Source organism: Antechinus flavipes, chromosome 1, assembly GCF_016432865.1.
Source record: "Antechinus flavipes isolate AdamAnt ecotype Samford, QLD, Australia chromosome 1, AdamAnt_v2, whole genome shotgun sequence".
NCBI lineage: Eukaryota > Metazoa > Chordata > Mammalia > Dasyuromorphia > Dasyuridae > Antechinus > Antechinus flavipes.
In genome coordinates, this window is record NC_067398.1 from 228802137 (window position 1) to 228826411 (window position 24275).

The 24275-nt window shown below is 31.8% G+C and overlaps 1 protein-coding gene across 1 annotated transcript in view; it reads right to left on the reverse strand.

Moving 5' to 3' along the window:
* Positions 1 to 24275, reverse strand: part of DENND4C (DENN domain containing 4C) — a 139093-nt gene that overhangs the window by 39051 nt on the left and 75767 nt on the right. The window contains exons 10-13 of the mRNA XM_051997438.1: positions 22069 to 22244; positions 18228 to 18328; positions 16506 to 16724; positions 6808 to 6953 (exon numbers count right to left, since the gene is read on the reverse strand). Of these exons, the coding sequence (XP_051853398.1) occupies positions 6808 to 6953; positions 16506 to 16724; positions 18228 to 18328; positions 22069 to 22244 (642 nt within the window). The remainder of the gene's footprint in view (positions 1 to 6807; positions 6954 to 16505; positions 16725 to 18227; positions 18329 to 22068; positions 22245 to 24275) is intronic.

Here is a 24275-nt window from a genome sequence, read left to right on the forward strand (position 1 = left end):
ATCTTCTTATACGGTCCATCTTATTCCATTGAAACCAAAGTCACTAATCTCTTATTTGTTAAATTCAATGATCTTTTCTCAAGCCTCATTGCAGCCTCTGAAACTGTTAATCTCTCTTTCATGATCCTCTTTTCTCTCAAAGTTTTTGGTGCACCACTCTCTCTTGGACTTCCTTCCTATATGATCACTCCATCTCTGTCTCGTTTGCTGGATACTCATCCAGATCACACTCTCTAAACCTAGATGTCCTGCAGAAGTCTACTTTGGGCTTTCTTCTCTTTTCCCTCTATACTATTTTTGGTGATTTCATCACATCTCATGGATTTACTTTCCACCTCTATTCAGATGATTTTCAAATCTATCTATCCTGCCCCAATCTCTTCTGAATTCCAGCTTTGCAATTCCAACTGCCTTTTCAACATCTAAACATCTTAAACTTAATATGTCCAAAACAACCCGATCTTTTCCCCAAACCCTGCTGCCTTCCTACTTTTCTATTATTATACTCCATCCTCCTAGTTCCTCACAACTCAAGTCATCCTAGATTCCTTACTATCTCTGATTCCTTACATCCAATCTAAGATCTGTCCCTTTGTCCCTTTCACCTCTGCATCATCTCTGCAATATACCCCTTTTCTCCTGTTACTGCTACATTTCTAGTGCAGGGCCTCATCATCTCCTGCCTGGATTACTGTAATAGCCCTGCTGATGGATCTGCCTGCCTGAAGTCTCTCCCCAGCCACTATAGTGATTTTCCTAAAGTACAGAGCTGATCATCACCTCCCCACACACTTAATAAATTCCAATGGTTGTCAACTCCAGAATTAAGTATGAAATCGTTTCGTTACTTATAACTTATTTCCTGACACATGCTCTTTGATCAATGGACAATGGCCTCCTGAATGTTCCATAAACAAGACATCCATTGATAGGCTCTGAGCATTTCCCTGTGCTTAGAATGTCAACCCTCCTCCAGCCAGTGAACAAGACCTCCCTGAATTTCTTTTAAGTCGCAACTAAAATCTCAACTTCTACAGGAAGCTTTATCCAATCCCTCTAAGTGCCTTTCTTCTGTTAATTATCTCATATTTATCCTGCAGAGTTTACTTGTGTGTGTGTGTGTGTGTGTGTGTATCTTTGCTTGTTGTCTCCTCTATTAGATTGTAAACTCCTTGAAGACAGAGACTATCTTGCCTCTTTTAGTAAACCCAGCTTTTTGCATAGTGCCTGGCACATGGCACATAATAGATACATATTTATTAATTTATTTTTAACAACTTCACAAATAGTTGGGATTTTTATTTGTATATTTTCTTTGGGAAACTTCATTTTCCAGTCCAAACATCAAGTCTAAAGTCAAGAAATAGTTTGGAAAAGTAGGCAAATAAAAAAGGGGAGGAAATGACAAAAATCTAAAAGAGAATGACTTAAAAATACCCAGAAGCAATGCCTTAAAGAAAAACATGGCTTGAATTCAAGCTTACAAAAACTCCTGGAATAAACAAAACAAAAAAAATTTTTTTTCTGCTTCTTTGTATAAATAGGATGAGAATGCTTAAGGAAAAAATTGGAAAAGAAATGAGAGCTATGAATAAAGAATTGGAAAAGGAATTAAGAGAATGGCATAAGAAATACAAAGTCTTGCCCTAGTAACAGACTTTCTAAAATTTTCAAATGGATCAAAAAGAAACCAATAATTGTATGAGGCAACAAGAAATATTTTTTAAAAAGTCAAAATACTTTTTTTTAAAAGAAAAATGCTTGGTACCTCTCAATAAAAAACAATTGACTTAGAAAACAGACTGAAGAGTAAAAAGTTAAGAATTATTGGGCTAACTAAAAACCTTGACTAAAAAAAGAGCTTAATTCATCTTATTTCAAGATCTTTTGAAAGAAAACTGCCCTGATCTCTTACAATCAAATGGCAAAGTAGAAAAAGAAGGAATTCATTAGTTATTTCCTGAAAAAAACTCCAAAAGGAAAACTTTTATCTTAGTCAAAATCCAGAGGTTCCAAGTTAAAGGAAAAATATTTTAAGCAGCCAACACTATGAAAAAACAGAGAACTTGTAATACAATATTCCAGAAGGCAAAGTATATGGGCTTACAGACAAGAATAACTTAGTGAGGAAAACAGAGTATAAAGCTACAAGGGGGGGAAAATGGACGTTTAAAGAAATAGAAGAACTTACAAACATTATTGATGCAAAGTCTAGAATTTTTTAGAACCTTTTAATCACAGGATTGAAAAGAAACATTTAAAAAATCAATATGAATGAATAACAATAAAGTACTAAGTAACCATGGGGTATTCATATTAAAATAATAGTGAAAAATGAAATATATGATCTCTCTAAACCCTATCTGACAGTCCAATTAGACAAGGCCTATGAGTGGTTTTGTTCTTTTTTGATGAACTGAGAAATGGGGGGAAGAAGGAAGAGAAAGAATGAGAATGAAAGTTAAGCCTTATTCTCAACTGAACTGGTCAAAAGAAGGAAGAAAACCCAGAGTTGGGAAAAGAAATACATTTTACTCAAGAGGGAAACAGGAGGAAAGGTGTAAAAAGGGAAGGGAAATTAAAGGAAGGAGTAGTAATAAGCAAAACAAATTCTAAGAATGTAAAAAAATATTTATAGGTCTTTATGAAGTGGCAAAGAATGGGAATAATAATAATAAGATCCCACAAACTGGAGAACAGTTGAACAAATTATGGCATATAAACTTGATGGAATGTTATTGTGCTTAACTCTTATCAATGTAATGACCAACAAGGATTCTGGAAATTTTATGAAATATGATATATCCTCCGACCTCTCAATAGAGGGGAAGGTTAGGTAAAGAAAGAAATTATTTTTGGAGCCTGGAAAATGGCTTTGATAAAATATATTGGCCTTTGTTTTTCTTGTGAGGAGAATGAAAAAGCAGATCCCGGGTGATTAGAACAAATATGGCATTTTTTTTAAAAGAGTGTTTCACTTTTGGAAACCATTTATCTGCAGGAATCGCAATTTTACAGATTTGTGTCAAATCACTACATGTTTCTGTCAGATCTATGCTTAAAAGAAGAATTTAGGACTAAAGAAAACATAGTAAGAATTACAAAATGCAAAATATATTAATTTTAATCATACAAAATTTAAAAGATTTTTTTCAAAAACAAAATCAATGCAAACAAAATTAAAAGAAAAGTAGAAAACTGGAGGAAACATTTTTTGCAACAAATATTTCTGATAAAGGCCTCACTGTCAAATATATAAAGAAGTCAAATTTCTAAAATCGCAAGTAATTTCCAATTGATAAATGATCAAAGAATATGAATAACAGAAGTGAATCGAACCAAACAAAAACAGTATACACAGGAACAAGATTATGTGATGGTCAACTCTATTGGATGTGACTCTTTTCAACAATGAAGTGATTCAGGCCAATCCCAATAGACTTGTGATGGAGAAAGCCATGTGCATCCAAAGAAAGAACTATGGAGAATGAATATGGATCACAACAGTATTTTCACCTTTTTTTGTAGTTGTTTGTTAGCTTTTTTTTCCCTTTTTGATCTGATTTTTCTTGTGCAGCATGATAAATTCAGAAATTATGTATAGAAGAATTGCACATGTTTAACATAATTAGATTACTTGGTGTCTGGGGAGGGAGCTATGGGGAAAGGAAGGAAAAATATTTGAAAGAAGGTTTTACAAAGGTGAATGTTGAAAATTATCTTTGCATGTATTTTAAAAATAAAAAACTTATAAAAAAAGAAAAAACAGAAAAGAAACCAAGGGTTCTTAATCTGGAGTCTGTGATTAAAAAAAAAAAAAAATACACATACATATGTACACATACACACATATATATGTATGTATGTATGTATATTTTAAGAACAATTTCAATAATTAATTAGAATTTTTGTTTCTTTTAGAATACTACATATCTTACGTTATGTTATGCTAAAAAAAAAAAAAAAAACTGTCCATATTCTTTACCAGATTGCCAAAAGATTCAAGGACACAAAAAATGTTAAGAAGCCCCAATTTATACTAAATTGCTTATTTTTTATTTTCAATTAATCAATTAACAAGTATTTTAAAAACTCTTATTATATGCTAAACACTGGAAACACAAAACAATAAACCAAATTTAGTTATACAGATCAGGTTTTCCTAAGCTGTAATTTTAAAAGATAATAACTTTTCATTCTCTCCTAATTATTAATTTCTTGTGGAATAGTATTCTATTAAACATGTTTTCCATAATTTTTTTAGACATTTCTCAATCAGTGAACACCCACTTTACTCTAAGATTTTCAGCACCAAAAAAATGTTGTGATGAATATTTTGGTATATATGGATTCTTATGTTATATGTTCCACATCCTTGAGATACATGCTTAGCAGGGAGATATTGCATAAAATGATGCAAAAATGACTAATTCATAGCTCCATCAACATTAGTATATGATAAAAATGTTTAAAGCATTACTTAAGGGCTCATTATGTGACAGTCAGTGCTCTAATTGTAGAAGACAGAAATACAATTTTGTTTCTGTAGCCTTTTCAACAATGACAATTTTCATCTTTTGTTGTTATTGCCAAATGTCAGGGCATGAGGAAAAATCTCAGGGTTACTTTAATTTGCATTTCTCTTTAATTTCATTATTAGTGATCTGGAGAAATCTTTCATCTGCTTAACAAATGTACAATTCCTTTGAGAACTATTTTTCTAGGATAACATCTTTATCATATATATCTGATGCAAAGACTTTATTCCCTTTCAATCGTTACCCTTCTTATCCTAATTACACTGATTTTATTCATCCAAAACCTTTTCAATATCATGAAATTTAAATTGCTTATTTTATCTGGCAATGTGTCTTATCCCCTGTTTGGCCAAACACTTAATGTTTCTCTTTTTAGGCAGAGTTATAAAAGCTATTAATTTTTCTTTCATTTTTAAAAATAATGTGTCCTTTTATCTTTAGATCTTTAATTCATTTGGAATTAATTGCTGCATATGGTATGAGATGCTAGCATAAATGTTCTTAAAAACTTTTTGACAAGAGTACTTTCTAGTATTCCCAGTAGTTTTGGTCAAATAGGGAGTCCTACTCCTAAAGTTTAGGTTCTTGCACTTATTAAACAATGGTTGTCTAGATGAACCAAATCAGTTCCAATAGAGCAGTAATGAATTGAACCAGCTACGCCCAACAAAAGAACTCTGGGAGATGACTATGAAAGACTACATAGAATTCCCAATCCCACTATTTTTGTCCGCCTGCATTTTTGATTTCCTTCAAGGCTAATTGTACACTATTTCAAAGTCTGATACTTTTTTTACAGCAAAATAACTGTTTGGACATGTATACTTATATTGTATTTAATTTATACTTTAAAATATTTAACATGTATTGGTCAACCTGCCATAGGGGGGAAGGGGTGAAGGGAAGGGGTGGAGGAAAGGAGGGGAAAAATTGGAACAAAAGGTTTGGCACTTGTCAATGCTGTAAAATTAAACAACCATATAACTTGTAAATAAAAAGCTTTAAAAAAAAAAAAAAAGACTGATTGTCTGATTTGTATTGTTTCTGACTCTGACTATTCAATTTTTAAAAAAATTATTCTTAAATAATGCCAGATATCTTTAATAACTATTTATCCCATTTTTTCTAATCCTACTAAAAATTCCTTTCATAATATAATTGGGGCAATATTAATTTAGTAGCATAATCTGGATAGGGCTATCATTTTTACTACATTAGCATGACCCAATCACAAATATTATATCTAAAATTATTGTCCTTCCTTTCTTTCTGTAAAAATTGTTTAGTAATATTTCTCAAAATCCTCTGTGTCTTTATGTAGAATAAACTCCCAAGTATTTAATTTGCTCAGTTGTGTCAAAGTCTTAATGGCCCCATTTGGGGTTTTCCTGGAGTGATTTGCCTTTTCCTTTGAAAACTTATTTTATATATAAAGAAATAGAGGCAAATGAGATTAAGTGACTAAACAGGGTACTTAATATCCATCTTTTTGTAAATGTTCCTTTACAGACAAGCATAAGTTAAGCAAAAGGAGGTCCTTACTCCCAAATAATAATTTCTACCATTATTCCAATCCACACTTGTGGTAGAACCTTATATATTTTTGAACACATTGATTTTGGAGTAGATAAAAACATATGGACAGTTTTAACTAGCCCCTAAAAATTCTCAACATTACTGGAAAAGGAGAAAGTTACGCCAACTACCTAAAATATACAAAGTATTGTAGGCATACAGAATAAACTGCAGAATTTTAAGAGTATTTAGTTTGTGATATTCTAAAACTTTACCACATATTGGTTACACAGATAGAAAAAAAATTTAAAGATCCATTTAATGAAAGAACAAATACTTACTCAAAACAAGCCTCTATAAAACGAGCTTTACTGATGGAATGAAAATAAAGTAAAACATGTACAAGGAAAATAAATTGCACCTGTAGAAGAAACATAATATGCTGGGACCACTGGATGGTCCTTTGACTGAATTCTAAAGGAAAAAAAAGTTAAATACTACAATAAAACAAAAACTTCAAATATTGCATATAGTGTTAGGTACAGTTGACATTTTGGGCAGTTTTGCTGAATTTCATTTTCTCTCTTTTTAAATTGTTGCTATAACAGCTGGTTCAGTCACAAAAAAAAGGAAGAAATATTTGGAAATTTAAGGTGACATGAAAAGACATCAAATAAGATTTTTTAAAGCCCTGTTTATGACACATTACAATTAGATATTTTATTTAACATTGATAAATGAAAATACTTTTCACCTTTTCTATGCAGTCATCAAAAAATGCGAGTCCAGTATCTTTATCACTTACAAAGCTGCATTCCTCAATGAAACGAATAAAAATCTGGGTTTTAGTTAAAAGAGTGTAGAATTTTGTATATGCACGATCTCGACTTTTTAAAAATCCTAGGGAAAAAAAAGAAATCAAATTATATACTATAAAATCTAATTATAAGTGAAACTAGATATGCTGCTATACTAAGTATGATATTAAATTTTCACTTACATTTTCCAAACTTTAATTTATCTATATACTAGGATTACAAAACATATGGATGTCACCTATAAAAGGCAAATATTATTAGACTTTTTTGAAAAAATCTTTTTTATGATAACAAATCAACCAGTTATTGAAGAAGGAAAAGAAAAGAGGTAATATAAAATCATTCAAAAGTATCGATTTAGCATATACCACATGCCAAGTGCTAGGAATATAAGAATGAAATAATGTCTACTTATCTTAAAAGATAGCAATTATTTAATATAGCTTCAATATAAACTTTAGAGCAAATGATCATACATATTCTCCTTTATGCTATAAATGAAGAAATGGGTTTATAGTTATCTGAGGTTAAAAGGGACAAATAGGGGATGGGGGAGAGGTAGGGATTTTTTTTTAAATTTTTATTTAACAATTACTTTATATTGACAGAATCCATGCCAGGGTAATTTTTTTTTTTTTTTTTTACAACATTATCCTTTGCACTCGTTTCTGTTCCAATTTTTTTCCCCCTCCCTCCCTCCACCCCCTCCCCTAGATGGCAAGCAGTCCTTTATATGTTGGATATGTTGCAGTATATCCTAGATACAATATATGTTTGCAGAACCGAACAGTTCTCTTGTTGCATAGGGAGAATTGGATTCAGAAGGTATAAATAACCCGGGAAGAAAAACAAAAATGCAGATAGTTCGCATTCGTTTCCCAGTGTTCTTTCTTTGGGTATAGCTGCTTTTGTCCGTCATTTATCAATTGAAACTCAGTTAGGTCTCTTTGTCAAAGAAATCCATCCACTTCCATCAAAATATGTCCTCATACAATATCGTTGTTGAAGTGTATAATGATCTCCTGGTTCTGCTCATTTCACTTAGCATCAGTTCATGTAAGTCTCGCCAGTCCTCTCTGTATTCATCCTGCTGGTCATTTCTTACAGAACAATAATATTCCATAACATTCATATACCACAATTTACCCAGCCATTCTCCAATTGATGGGCATCCATTCATTTTCCAGTTTCTAGCCACTACAAATAAGGCTGCTACAAACATTTTGGCACATACAGGTCCCTTTTCCTTCTTTAGTATTTCTTTGGGATATAAGCCCAATAGAAACACTGCTGGATCAAAGGGTATGCACAATTTGATAATTTTGTGGGCATAATTCCAGATTGCTCTCCAGAATGGTTGGATTTGTTCACAACTCCACCAACAATGCATTAGTGTCCCAGTTTTCCCGCATCCCCTCCAACATTCATCCTTATTTTTTCCTGTCATCTTAGCCAATCTGACAGGTGTGTAGTGGTATCTCAGAGTTGTCTTAATTTGCATTTCTCTGATCAATAATGATTTGGAACACTCTTTCATATGAGTGGTAATAGTTTCAATTTCATCCTCTGAAAATTGTCTGTTCATATCCTTTGACCATTTATCAATTGGAGAATGGCTTGATTTCTTATAAATTTGAGTCAGTTCTCTATATATTTTGGAAATGAGGCCTTTATCAGAACCTTTAACTATGAAGATGTTTTCCCAGTTTGTTGGAGGTAGGGATGTTTAAGTTGGTTACTAGAGTAAGTTTCACAACTACAGGATATTGTTTTCTGTATTGGCTGGCATAGTATATTGTAATCTACAAACAGCAGAGATTTAAAATACTTTTTAAAAAATGAAATGAAATTCAGATAGTTCTTGAAATGGATCTTATCTGCTTTCAGTAAAAAGGGAAAAAATGTCTTCCCATATTTACACTGGAAAATGTCAAGCTCATGTTTCTTCTTTCATTTTACTGGATTATCTAATCTATTTCTTTGGTTTTGATATCTATATATCTAATCAGCTATAAAATATTGATATTTCTTTCTACTCAACATCTCTCAGCATCTATTCCCATACTTTGCAGTCAACATTCTGGTTCAAGTTCTTATCCTCTCTTACCTAAGTTCTTGCAATAGTCCCCCAACTGATCTCCCTGACCAATCTAATTCATTTTCCACACTAGTGGCAAGGTATTTTTTTTTTTCCTGAAGTGAAAGTCTGACCACATCAATCCTCTATTTAATACACTTTTAATGATTCTACATCACTTCTAAGATCAAATAAAAATTACTCTATTTGGCATTCAAACCAGATCCCTTTCTATATTTCTTACACATTATTCCCCTCCATGCACTCGAGTCCAGGGAAGCAAGCTTTCTTTCTGTTTTTTATAGACAATATGCTATGGCTTTCTAGAACATGCTCCTTTCTGACCTTGGTCTCTTAAAATTCCTATCTTCCTTGAAGATTCAGCTCAAATGATACCTTTACATGAAACTTTCTAGTGGTCCACACACATTACCTTCTATTTGTTTTGTATATGCTAGTATATGTCTATGTTGTTTTCTCTCCACAGCTCCTTGAATACGACTATTTATTTCTATTCTCATAGTCCAGCACAATATAGGGCATGTAAGAAATGCTAACCGGTTGAGTGATTTTTATTTCCTTCCTCTTTTAAGTCACTATTTTATACTCAGAATTAGTTTTGCTAATCACAGGTTGAGACTTCCATCCTAGAATCCATTCTGCCCACAGTGCAGAGTGTCTTTCATAGCTCTAAGAACAATTCACTTTAGCTATCTTTCTGCTCTCTCAGTGCAGCTGTATCCTTTGAGCTAGAGATGATGCCTTGGAGACCTTAAATCCTATAGATCTACATCCTGAGTGGTGAATACTTTCATTCTGTCTAGACCACAGATGGTCAGAAGAAGTGATGCAAGGGTACTCCCAAGTTCTCTTTTAAGAACTTTGGAACCAATTGTATGACATGGGAGAACGCTGGCACAGAACCAACCAATATGGCATGCCCTTATCAAAGAATTTTAATTCTAGTGCCTTCCCTATATTGATTATTTTGGATTTATCCTATCTATAATTTGTTGTCTCCCTCATTAAGATCGTCTTAATGCTCCTTGAGAGCAAGAACTCTTTTTTTTGCCTAGGCTCTTAGCCCAGTGTGTGGTACATAGTATTTGTCACAGCTTTGGCTATGGGGAATTATGTTTATAACAAAAGAAAGATATGCCACTTATTAACTGAAGGTGAATACCTTTTACATTAACTTTTTGCTGGTTCTTGGCAACCACGTATGCATGTATGTATGTGTATATGTATGTATGTATGTGGTTGTTGTACCACTATGTTACACTCAAATCAGCATATCTGACTGTGGCTGATCAGATCAATACAAGCTCAGAATGTTCTGTCACAGGCCAAACACAAATAGTCCCTATAAATATTTGGAATGAATTGTATAACTTTGTGCATCTAGCATTTCTTCTGAGCTAATTCAGTTCCACTTTGCTCTTGGAGTACAGCACCTTCTCTGGTGAGCCATGCTGGGCTGTCCTGTGTCAGTGTCTCCCATGTCATATAATCAATTCTAAAATTGTTAAGAAAAACATATATTTAATTGAAAGCTAATACCTAATTGATAAAAGTTAAAGGACAACAACAGTTCTCAAAAGAAGTCTAAATCACAAATAATCCTAATCCTACTTGGAAAATTTTTCCAAACTACTAATAATGACAAAAAAAAAATCAAAACCACAAAGAATTAACATTACACTTGGCAAATTGCCTAAAATGAGGAGGCAGGGAGAAAAAAAAAATGCAAACAGTAGCTATTAGTTCCTGGACCCCTTATGCTCTAGACCACCTTTCCTTTCCTTCTCACTTTCCAAAAACTCTTATTTCTGCACTAATCTTTCAATTTTCAATGTGCCACTGAAAAGTTCTCAATGAATTATACTGATTGACTGATTCTCACTTCAGCCAGAAATTACTTTGTATATATTTGCACATGTACAGATTTTCTCTCTTGATAGATTGTAAACTACTTGAGGACTGACTTAGAGACTACTTCCTTTCTATCCTAATATTGCTAGTGCCTGGTAAGTAGCCAGACACGTAACAGCTACCTAGTAAATGTTTCTTGATTATACTAGCCTTTTACTTGCTGGCTGTATGACTGTAGGGAAGTCATTTAACCTCCCAAAGCCGCAGGTAATTTTCTAAGACTAAGTTCCTGTACAGTTGCATAAATGCCTTATAAGTTTCCTAAGAGATCCTTAATTACCAACAAAATCCTAACTTTGGAGCAAAATACCCCTCACAGAGTGACTAAAAGCACAATGGAGATACATAGTTGGCATAACTAGACAGCAGCATATAACCAATAAACCTAAGAGTAAGATGGAGTATAGAAACAGCTATACTATTCTGAGTCTTAAGTTCCTTGAAAGTTTAGGGGAAATTACTGTTTTCTATATTCATAAGGGATAAATCACTTAATGAAAATAGCAGAGAACAGATACACAAGTATTCAAGCTCTGGCAACCATGAAGCTACCCAAAATGCTCAATCCTAAGGATATTTGTGCACTCTAATCAGAACTGAATATCTGAGCCCCGTTTCTTGCTCATAGTTTTTAATATATCTTATTAAATAATGAAAATGAATGGATGCCCATCAACTGGAGAATGGTTGGGTAAATTGTGGTATATGAATGTTATGGAATATTATTGTTCTGTTAGAAATGACCAGCAGGATGAATACAGAGAGGCATGAAGAGACTTACATGAACTGATACGAAGTGAAATGAGCAGAACAAGGGGATCATTATATACTTCAACTATTTTTCAAAGAATTTTGAATTCCTACAATGTATGAATAAGAAACAACTTATGAGAATAAAGTCATTAAAGAAAGTATTTATTCCACAGAATAAGCAAAATATGTTGTATTCTCTACATTACTCAGGTAACTGTTTTGATGGTAAAGACCACACACCATTTGATCTACCATGCATTTACAAAAACTCTACTATTCCCAATTAATTAAAAGTTTTGTTGATTTGCAGAGCAGGGCTGATAAGGTAATTAAGGTTTTGAAAGTGAAATAAAATGAGACATATTAAAAATTAAGAAAAAGATTTTTTTGCCATCCATCTCCAAACAGAAGTATGGAGATTGAATACAGATTGAAGTATTTTCACCTTTTTATGTTGTTTACTTTTTTATCCCTTTTATTCTGATTTTTCTTTCATAACATAACTAATATGAAAATGTTTTAAATGACTATACATGTACAAAATCAGAATAAAGTTCATAATGGTATAAAGCTGAGTACCATGTAGAAATCAGAATCTTTTTTATGTTTTCTTCCTTCCCATTCTCCCCTACTCTCAGCCCTCCTCTTCATGAATTGCCATGATCAAAGAATTGATCAGCAATTTGCCAGCCTACTAGCAATGCAACTCTCCTTATTTGTTTTGATCAGTCTTTAGAAAGAAGCAGCTGTCTGCTGCTGGAGCTGTACTTAAAAAGTTTTTCTAATATAATAATAAAGCCTACTAGAGTTTTACTCAGTATTTGAAAATGAAGATACTAAAGGCTTGGAAAATCTTAAATCTTTTTGATACTGAAAAAAATTTGATCTAAAGAACACAAGTACCAGTCTTCTAGATTTCTATTTACATAGCTTTTTTTTTTTTTTTTTGGGGGGGGAGAGGGGATTGAGGCAATTGGGATTAAGTGACTTGTCCAGGGTCACACAGGTAGGAAGTGTCAAGTGTCTGAGGCTAGATTTGAACTCAGATTCTCCTGACTTCAGGGGTGGCGCTATTTACATAGCTTTTTAATGAGAGCTATCTATATATGAGTGCTAGGAGGAATACAATATTTCCTGCTAAATGGGTAGAACTATTTCTTTTCTGCAAAAGTCAATATAATTGCCCTCATCATTTAAATGGCTCAGGAAATAAAAAAATTTTGAATGGGTGATGTTGTATCCAGGTTGCCTTAGTACAATAAGCCAAGAACAACTCCAGGTACTTCCCTAAGGATGGACTGATAGAATAACATATTATCTGAAGTAGGGTGACTGAACTTAGATGAATTAACAAAATGCCCTTATTGAATATTCTTATCCTCTCTATGACTAAGTAAAAATCAAAATAAAAGGGGTTAAAAAAAAAACTAAGAAAAAAAATTTCAATAGTATTTTATTTCTTCAATTACATGGATGTACAAATGAAGGAAATTATCACAAAAATCTTTAAGTTCTTGCTCAAACCAGAAAGAAAACACTAATGGAAGGATGGGTTACGGAGACAAATAAAAGAAATGATAGATTTGATTTGCTGTTCATTAAAAAAAAAATCAACAAGAAACATTTCATAGGACATTCATTTTATGTTGTAGCCTTGTGATAAGTATTTGTAAAAGACATTCATGAAGATAATTATAGTTTGTGGGACAAAATGAGTTCTAAATGATATGATTTAAGTAAGATCTGGTATTGCAAGACCATCTTCCTTTGTTTTTTTTTCCTCTCCCCCACCTCATTAATTCAGTGAAAAACTTGGTCAGCCCTTGCAAATTATATCAAAATATACTTTCTACTCAAAGCAAGGTAGAAAGAGATGAGGATGATGAGAAATGTATTAGGAAAAACATGGGTCAAAACTAAGGAATGACAAACCTGTTAAAATGGCTGATTAGAAAAGATAATGATGACTGTAGGAGATGTGGGAAAATTAGTTCACCAATGAATTGCTGGTGGAGTTGTAAAATGATCCAACTATTCTGAAGAGAATTTGAAACTATGCTCAAAGGGCTACAAAACTCTGCATACTTTTTGATTCAGCAGAATCTCTACTGGTTCTATATTCCAAAGAGATTATAAAAAAGGGAAAAGGGCCCACATGAGCAAAGATATTTGTAGTAGCCCTTTTTGTAGGGGCAAAGAATCGGAAACTGAGTGGATGCCTATCAGTTGGAGAATGGCTAAGTAGAATATGGCATATATATAATATGTCATGGAATATTATTATTCTATAAGAAACAATCATCAGGATGATTTCAGAAAGACCTGGAAAGACTTACATGAATTAATGCTGAGTGAAGTGAGCAGAACCAAGAGAACATTGTACAAGTTAAAATAAGATTATGTGATAATCAACTGTGATGAATTTGGTTCTTTTTAACAAAGAGGTGACTCAAGGAAATTCTAATAGACTTGTGATGCAAAGTGCCATCCAGACTGAATTCAAAGCAATAGTAGTTTCACCTTTTTGTTGTTGCTGCTGTTTGTTTTCTTATGGTTTTTTTTAAATAAATTTTTAAAAGCTTACTTTAAAAAAAGTTGTAAACAGTTGAGATTTACATGTTTATTTATAGCTATTTATCTGTTCTTTGATGGAGAAATGTTCATGCTCACTAATTTTTGCCAAATTTATAAAATAATGAATATTTAAATAAAAATAAATTCAAACAGTTCAGGTCTTCCTCCCTAATATCTCCATAAAAATCAGTCTAGCTCACACATCACTCCCTTTCTTAGCTCTCAGTATTTATCAAAAATTGCTCACCTGACAGTTATCTATTGCCTTCTGACATCTATTATATCTTTGGCTTATTTAACTCTTGTGCTGTCAATTCATTTCTTTAATTCCATGCTCAAAAATATAACTTTCCTATGGCTTACAAAATAAAATACAAACTCCATGGCCTAAAAATTAAAGATTTTCATCAAAGTGGTTTTAATTTATTTTCCCAGCCTTAATCTGTTTTTCCTTTTATATTCCCCAATCTTAGTTTGTTCTTTTCTATCTCTCTCCCATAAAGCTCTGAAATCATGACTACAAGTAATATCCCTTTTCTAGGGTATCTCAATCACTGTTTGATCTTATCAAATGTAATTCTAGTTTTTTATAATGGTTATCGGTTATATTCTAACCAGTAAAGTATCATCTTCTTAGGGACAGGAACTAGAAAAACTACTTTGAAACAGGAGATCCAAAAGACAAAAATAACTAGGATAATTATAAAATAAATTCTTTTAAAAATTGCCAGGGGTAATGCACTTACCTACTGCACCATTTAGCCACAACCTATATCACCACTTCCCCTACCCTTGGAGTCAGGAGGACTTGAGTTTAAATCTAGTCTCAGATACTTACTAGCTATGTATGCCTGGGAAAATCACTTAACCCTTGAATGTCTCAAAAAGAAAAAAAATTTTTTTAAAGTAAAGAAAATAAGTTTCTCAGGAGCCTGAGAAAAAACAAGAGAAAAGGTGAAGAACTAGTATGGTTCCTTCCACTTCCTCATCCAAGTCTCAAAATAAGGTTGTTTATTTGGTCTTCTAATTTGCTTATATCTAAATCATGCACCCAATTTGGCTTTATCTTGGCATATGTTATGAAATGTTGATCTATACTCAGTGTGTATCCTATTGTTTTACAGTTTTCCCAGCAGCTTTTTGTCAAATAGAGAATTCTTATCCTGAAAGTTAGGGTTGCTGGGTTTACCAAACATTAGATTACTTTTGTCATTGACTACTATGTCTTGTGGGCCAAGTCTATTCTACTAACCCACCACTCTATTTCTTAGCCAGTATCAGAGAGTTTTGATGATCACTACTTTATAATATAATTTGAGATCTGGTATTGCTAGACCACCTTCTTTTATAATTTTTTTCCATTAATTCCCTTGATATTCTTGACCTTTTATTTGTTTGGGTGAATTTTATGGTTATCCTTTCTTGATCTATCAATAATTTTTTGATAGTTTGATTGGTAACACAAGGCTGTTTATTTGGAAAGATAGTTTAAATTTATTTTACAAACTACCAGAAAATATTTCAGTTACAGTCAAGAAGACAAAACAGCTCTGTACAATGACTAATGCAAAATATGAACTATTTAAAGATACTAGAGTATCTTGTTTATTTAAATATTCATCTTATTGACCTAGTATTGTATTCCTTCAAAGACTTCATCCCAGCATTTAAAACATCCTGGTTAGAAAATCTAATAAAAATGTAGTATAAAGGTAAAATTAAACTCCATCCAAACTCTAACAATTTTTTTTTAATAATTTTTTATTGATAGAACGCATGCCAGGGTAATTTTTACAGCATTATCCCTTGCATTCATTTCTGTTCCGATTTTACCCCTCCCTCCCTCCACCCCTTCCCCGAGATGGCAAGAGTCCTTTACATGTTGAATGGGTTGCAGTATATCCTAGATACAATATATGTGTGCAGAACCAAACAGTTTTCTTGTTGCACAGGGAGAATTGGATTCAGAAGGTATAAATAACCCGGGAGGAAAAACATAAATGCAAGCAGTTTATATTCATTTCCACAAACTCTAACAATTATTATGATTATATCCTATAGATTATAAATATATATTATCTGTATGTTCTTAGTAGATTATAAAATTCTGTATAGCAGAGATTTTCATCTTTACATCCCCCATGCCTAGAAGATAAGTTTTTTAGCTAAAATGCATAATGAACATTATTCGGAAAAGGGTTTTTTTTTTTTGTTTTTTTTTTTTGATATCATTCAGTAAGGAAGCACATAGAAACCTCATTCCAATCATATGGAATTGCACCTTTCAACATCACTCACCTTGCCGGTCAAACAATGAATCTACAGCTGTAGCTTTATTTGAAGGAGCTTCTGTGATTGGTTTGAGATATGTCCGATATCCCTTTAAAACAGAAGCCATAAAGCGTAAAAATGCCTCCTGAATTTCCATCTCAAGTTCAGTCATTTTTTTCTGCCAAGAAAAATCTGCTTCTATTGGAGTCATTTCTACTGCTGAGCCTTCTTGTGTTTTTCTGTGAACTGTATAATGGAAAGAGTACAAAATAAGAGAGCTTGGAATAAATCAACCAATAAGTATGTATCAATTGCCTCACTTTGCCTCAAAGAACCAAAAAAAAGATCAGGATGAAGTAATCTGCTAAAATCATGATCCAATTCCTTGAATCCAAGATTCTTTTTTTTCTTCTTCCAGATGCATCTTGTTACTATTAAGTAATTCTCTGGTAGTTGATTGGTTTGCTACTGAATAGGCAAATTAACTTAGAAATGTCATTTTTATTATATTGGTTCTGCTTATCCAAAAGCAATTAATACTGTTCCAATTGTTTAGATCTGTTTTTATTTCTGTGAAAAGCATTTTGCCAATGTATTCACATAATCCTTAGGTTTGTATTAGTGAGTAGACTCTTGTGTATTTTCTATCATAAGCTGTTATTTTAACTTGAATTTCTTTTTTTATCTCTTGTTGCTGAGTTTTGTGGAAAAACTTACTCTTAAAGTCAATGATCCAAGGTAGTTCCAAAGGTCTCATGATGAAAAATGCTATCTACGTGCAGAAAGAGAACTAATGAACTCTGAATACAGACTGAAACATACTTTAAAAAAATTTTTTTTGCATTTTCTTTTGTAACATGATTAATATGGAAATATGTTTTGTATGACTTCACCATGTATAATCGATATAGAATTGCTTGTCTTCTCCAGGAGGTAGAGATAAGAAGGAAAGAGGAGAATCTGGAACTCAAAATTTCAAAATTAACTTAAAAAAATTTTTTTACATGTACTTGGGAAATATTTAATAAAAAAATTTTTTTTTAATTTAGCCTAAAAAAATATAATGTCAACCAATTTTATTGTTGTTGGGAGAAAGAAGAAGGATTTTCAGGTACCATAATAGCAATGTGACAACATATTTTATAATTAGGATTTTTGTTTAATACATTAACTAAATAAATACTCATTTAACTTTTGTTCCTAATATATCACTAAACAGAAAAATGAGAAAAAACTCTATTATTGTTATTAAATATATTGAAATAAAAGGATAAAAGAAAATGGATTAATGTACCTTATATATGAAATTTGTCTCACAAAGAATGTACAATAATTAAAAAAAAAAAAGAAAATACTAATCAACTCTGAAATTGTAAAATTAGAAAATTAAGAAATAAGCCAAAAGATGTACAAAATGATAAATTAGAAAACCACAGGACTACAGCAATTATAAAGAAAATTAAAAGGTTCTTTTAAAAGATTAAGAAAAATCAATGAACCATTAATTAGCTAATCTGATTTTAAGAAAATCAAATAGCCAAAATAAGAACAAGGTGAAATTTTATTCTCTTCTGAGAATAATTTTTTTTAGAGCTTTCTATATACAATTATACATAAGTAAAACTTATTTTTTCCAGATATTTACATTGTACTACACAGGAAGGAGGATAAATATTTTATTAAAATACCTCATTATTTATTTATAAACTCCATAGATGCTTCCTTTACATGAAATAATTTCACACTTACCTGAAGACAATTGAGGATACAATTTCTTTAAAGTACTAAGTAAATTTTTACAGGGCTTTTTGGGAAGCTGTTTCCAATTCATGTTCTTCTTTTCATCAGATCTATTTAATAAAGAGAAAACACAGTAAATACGAGCTGAAGAATCTTATTTTAATCTTAGAGATAGGATGGGTGCAATCATTAAAGAGACCAGGATTTGAGCTTGGGCAAATTACTTAACATCTCAGATTGAAGGCAATATTCTACTGCCACAAGCTATAAATCAGTAAATGGTCTTGGACTAGAATCACTGCACTTGAAAAATCACCAATAGTCCCATTTGATAATAGACCTTTTCTATCAGTATGCTGATGAAAATTGTGGCATAGTAAAAGGATTCCTGGCATTTCAGGAATTGAGAAAAAAAAAATTCAAAGAAAACTTGAAAACAAATGTGAACATGAATCATCCACTTTCTGATAAAGTCATTTATATAAGAATGACCTTCCTTTAAAAAAAACATATGAAAAATACATGTTAAGTATCAAGATTAATGGTGATCTGCATATAATGAGAAGTGATATCATTATAATTATAAAATATTCACTTTTAAACAGGCCCTCTCTGTTACGTTTTTCAGACTCTGGCTACATCTTTTTTAGCAGGCAAAAGTAATATATCAAATCTTTCAAGGTTCAACTCCTCCCGAAGGTATTTGAATTTAATCACCAGCATTGAAACAGAGAAATAAATGCAAATTACTTAGTTTTGCATATATAACAAAAAACAAGTACATATAATTTCTTAAGATTAAAGCCTTCATAAGATTCTGATTCTTCTTCTTTAAATCTTAATAGGGTAATACTGGTATTTTGCTTTTGATCTAAATTTTATACTTAATCTTGGTTTCTAGATTTTTACTTCAACATGAAAAAGTCTTGGACCTATTGTCAAAAGACTTGGATCCAAAGTCCTGGTTGCCAATATTTAATAGATGTGTGAATGTAAGCACATCATTCTCGTCTATAAAACAGGGATAATATCCGTATCTCACAAGATCAGTATAAATTAATTTCAAATATAGTCTAAATGTAAATTACTATATGGATATTTTAACCTCATCTATGCAGAATAAACATAGAAAGACTGATTAGATCACTAGAAAATACCATTTTCCAAATGTGTTATTTCTCAGCTCCATTAAGAAGTTACAAAAACTACATGACCTTTTTTTTTTTAATTGTTATTTTTTTTTTAATTATAGCTTTTTATTTACAAGATATATGCATGGGTAACTTTTCAGCATTGACCCTTGAAAAATCTTCCATTCCAACTTTTCCCCTCCTTCCCACCTCTTCCCCAGATGGCAAATAGACCAAAACATGTTTAAATTACATGACCTTCTTTAACAGAACTCTTTTTTTTTATTTTAATTTTATTTTATTTAATAAAAACTTTGTATTGACAGAATCCATGCCAGGATAATTTTTTACAACATTATCCCTTGCACTCGCTTATGTTTCGATTTTTCCCCTCCTCTCCCCCCCACCTTCCCGCCCCCCAGATGGCAAGCAGTCCTATATATTTTAACAGAACTCTTAAGTTTCCTAGGTATTCAAAATTCATTTGGATCCATCAAGGTATGTTTGAGATACTAATCTAAATCCAAAAACTAATCTCTCAGATTTAAAACCTCACAGCAAAGTTGTATACACAACAATACTTGGTTTACCTATATGCAAGTGAATTTAGCAATAAAACATTTTCACTACAAGATGAATATTCTACATGACTTGCCACATTTGAAAGGTCAATCCAGTATTTAAAGGCAATAAAATATTCAGAAAGTATTTCTAATGAAGTCATTATAACTGGTATCTTACAAAGACTACATTTATCAGCTTCTATTTGTTAAATCTTACAAACTTAAGTACTAATATCAATGGAAAAAACATACTAAAATGTACAAATAATCTAGAGAAAATGTGGAAAATAAATGCAATTTTATTATTCGAAACTTACAAGAGAAATTATAAAATGGCTAAAATTAAAAGTCCTTCTCAATTGGGGGGAGAAGGGGAAGTAGAAGGGAGAGAATGAAAATCAGAAAATAAAATAGAATTATAAAATACTATACCAAACACTTACGTAACTTATTTAATTTGATAAGCAAATAGGAAAGTAAACAAAGATAGGTGGAAAATATAGGGGGCAAAGGGTTTAAAAAAAAATCTCATCACCTATTCACATAAACAGTTTAAAAATAAGTAGTACTGTAAGATATCTAGTTTTTCATTAAAACTAGTCAGAAATCCCTCAAAAGTAACTTTAAGTGGCTATCAATGCTTGTAAGGGACATTTAATGAATGCAAGTACGTTCTATCAATTTACAAATCTCAATATATTTATAACTATAGGAGTTAGTGATCTCAAAACTAATTTTTAATGATAAACTCATTTCAAGATTGTTTTCTTAAAAACTACCATTGATTTGTTCTGTTCCTTCTTGAAATGGGTAACGTTTTGGTCTACCATGTACACTCTTTCCAACTAATTCTAATGCTTTGTATATCTTTTTAACTTGGATATACAGTTATAAAAATCCTTATCAGAGAACTTTTGATACAAATTTTAACTCAGCTCGAGAAAAGGGAATTGAGCAAGACTGTCAAAATACGACAGAGAAAACTGTTAGATCTTTTTAAAAAATTTCTAGACAAATGGCTTCAAGGTTCAGGTGCTATATTTCCAAACTGAAATTTTGGTTAAAACAAAACAAAAGAAAAAAACTTTTGAGATTTCTCAACCTCTATTTTCTATAAAAATAATCACTGACTTATACTGCACTTTTTTCTTGTGTCAAACTATAGGGGAAAAGAACTGAGATTTTCAGATGGAGTTAAGATTATTTGGTACTCAAGACTTAACATTTTATGAAAGCATGACTATTTTAATCTATGACAATTTATATTGTAGTTCAAATCTAAACCTTTTTAGAAAACACTAATGGGTAAAGGAATCATGTAATAATACAAGAATAACTTGCAACTATAATTTTCTCAAATCAATAAACTTAAAAATATAGACATTTCAAATAAAGCAACATTATTTTGATTCAAATATGTTGTTTTACAAAGTCATGTGTAATGCTCATTAGAAACCTTTAAAGAGAAATTACATTCTACTCTTTGGACTCACTCTATGGTTGTTCTCTCCTAGCAATCTCACTAGTACCTGACACCAAGAAAATTAGTAGCAAGATTCATCTGTCCATTATGCTGCTCTCTGGATTTTTAGCAGTAAACTCTCAAAGTTAAAAAGGACATTACAAAGCACAAAAATGAATTCTTTCACAGTTGGGGACACTGAAATCCAGCTAAAATAAAAAACTTACACAATTTAACATTATAAAATGGTGACAGAGCTGGGGCTTGAACCCACATCTCCTGACTCCCAAGAACAGTATTCAGAGGTACTCTCTGCTCTCTGGATCCCTAATATCCCATGCCTGTAATATTTTATTACCTCTGTCCAAAAAGAGAAAACTTATAAAAATGCAACATCTTCCTTGGAAGATGTGGCATAATTAATGTGCAGATTTAAGAAGCATCTATCTGGTTCATATTTGTGAGAAAGTATGCCTAAATATATCCTGAACTGAGCTCTAAAAATTCACCTGTTCTACTTCCTGAACCAATTAAGATAAAACTTTTAAGAAGCAATTCCAAACACTAGTCATTACATTTCTTCCTTTTCAAAAATTATTTAAATGGATCTTTAAAATTTTTTCATTGTCCCTATCATTTTGTCAGATTCAAAGTTCTAAGTAACACAGAAAAATGATGTCTAAAAATAAACTTACATATAAACCATATTTGTATCCAAGTCAATGCAAACAACATCCTGCGGTGGATCATAGAGATCAAAGTATCTTGAGTCAACTCCAACTATGAAAGGTAAGGGAGCACTGAGTACTGCTGCCAAAGAGAGAGGACAAAGGGGAATATACGGGCACTGCCACTGAAATGGAAAGATCATCTGGAAAAAAAAAATGTAGTAAAAACAAATAAATTTCACAGAAAAAAATGGACAACTTGTACATAATTTATATTACTTCAATAAAATAAAGAAGGGTAAATTAAAATTCTCTTTCATATTTACCTGAAAGTGATTTCATTTCAAAAAGCAAACTGACTAGAATATTTAATAATAAAATATAATACTATGACTGCATGAATAAAATAATTACTATTAAATAGTTACTATTATCACTGGTACAATAAAAATACCAAGCACTTAAAAAAAAAATATTCCATTTCCTACTATGTTTGTGGTCCTATGCATCCCTATTTTTTTAAGATGGAATAGGTAAAAGCAAAAGTAATTAACCAGTGAACCAAATGATAAAGGCTCAATGAAAAATTGGAACTAATTTTATTGGTTAACTTATTCTCCTCCCAAATACAATTCTATAACTGAAAATGTTTTATTCAAAAGGTTAAAAAAAATTTACACTTTTAAAAAAAAATTTCCCTCATGTTATCCATTTTATTTTATTAAAAAGAAAAAAAACCTTTTTATTTTCAAAACATATGCATGGATAATTTGACAATATTGACCCCTTGCATAGCCTTATGTTTCAGATTTTCTCATCCTTCCCTGCATCCTCCTCCCCTAAATGGCAAGCAATCCAATATATGTTAAACATGTTAAAATATATGTTAATTCCATTATGTATAAATATATTTATGCAATTCTCTTGCTGCACACATACAAAAAAATCAGATCAAAGAAAATAAATGAAGAAGAAAACAAAATGCAAGCAAACAACAACAAAAAGTGAGAATGTTATTTGAGAGCCACACTCAGTTCCCAAGGTCCTTTCTCTGGGTGTAGATGGCTCTCTTCATTACAAGACCATTGGAACTGGCATCAATCATCTCGTTGTTGGGAAGAGTTACGTTCATAAGAATTGCTCCGTATAATCTTGTTGTTGCCATGTACAATGATCTCCTGGATCTGCTCATTTCACTCAGCATCAATTCATGCAAGTCTCTCCAGGCCTTTCTAAAATCATCCTCCTGATCATTTACGGAACAATAATATTCCATAACATTCATACATCATAACTTATTCAGCCATTCTCCAATCGACAGACAGCCACTTAGTTTCCAGTTTCTTGCCACTACAAAAAGGGCTGCCACAAACATTTTTGCACTTATGGGTCCCTTTCCCTTCTTTAAGATCTCTCTGGGATATAAGCCCAGCAGAAAAACTGCTGGGTCAAAGGGTATGCACAGTTTGATAACTTTCTAAGTATAGTTCCAAACTCCAGAATGGTTGGATCCGTTCACAGTTCCACCAACTGATAGATTTATCAGTGTCCCACTTTTCCCACATCCCCTCCAATATTCATCATTATTTTTTCCTGTCATCTTAGCCAATCTGTCAGGTGTGTAATGATATCTCAGAGTTGTCTTAAATTTGCATTTTTCTGATCAATAGTAATTTGGAGCACTTTCCCATATGATTAGAAATAGTTTTAATTTCTTCATCTGAAAATTGTCTGTTCATATCCTTTCACCATTTATCAAATAGAGAATAGCTTGAATTCTTATAACTTTGAGTCAATTCTCTCTATATTTTAGAAAGGAGGCCTTTATCAGAACCCTTAAATGCAAAAATGTTTTCCCAATTCATTGCTTTCCTTGTAAACTTCTCTGCATTAATTTTGTTTGTACAAAAATTTTTTAATATAATCAAAATTATCTTTTTTGTGATCAATAATGATCTCCAATTCTTCTCTGGACACAAATTCCTTCCTTCTCCACAGATATGAGGGGTAGTAAACTATACCATGTTCTTCTAATTTGTTTATGATATCACTCTTTATGTCTAGATCATGAACCCATTTAGAGCTTTTCTTGGTATGTTAGATGTTAGGTGGGGTCAAGCCCTAATTTCTTCCATACTAGATTCCAATTTTCTGAACAGTTTTTGTTAAATAGTGAGTTCTTATCCTAAAAGATAATAGCATAATAGTATTCTATTGCATTCAAATACCACAAT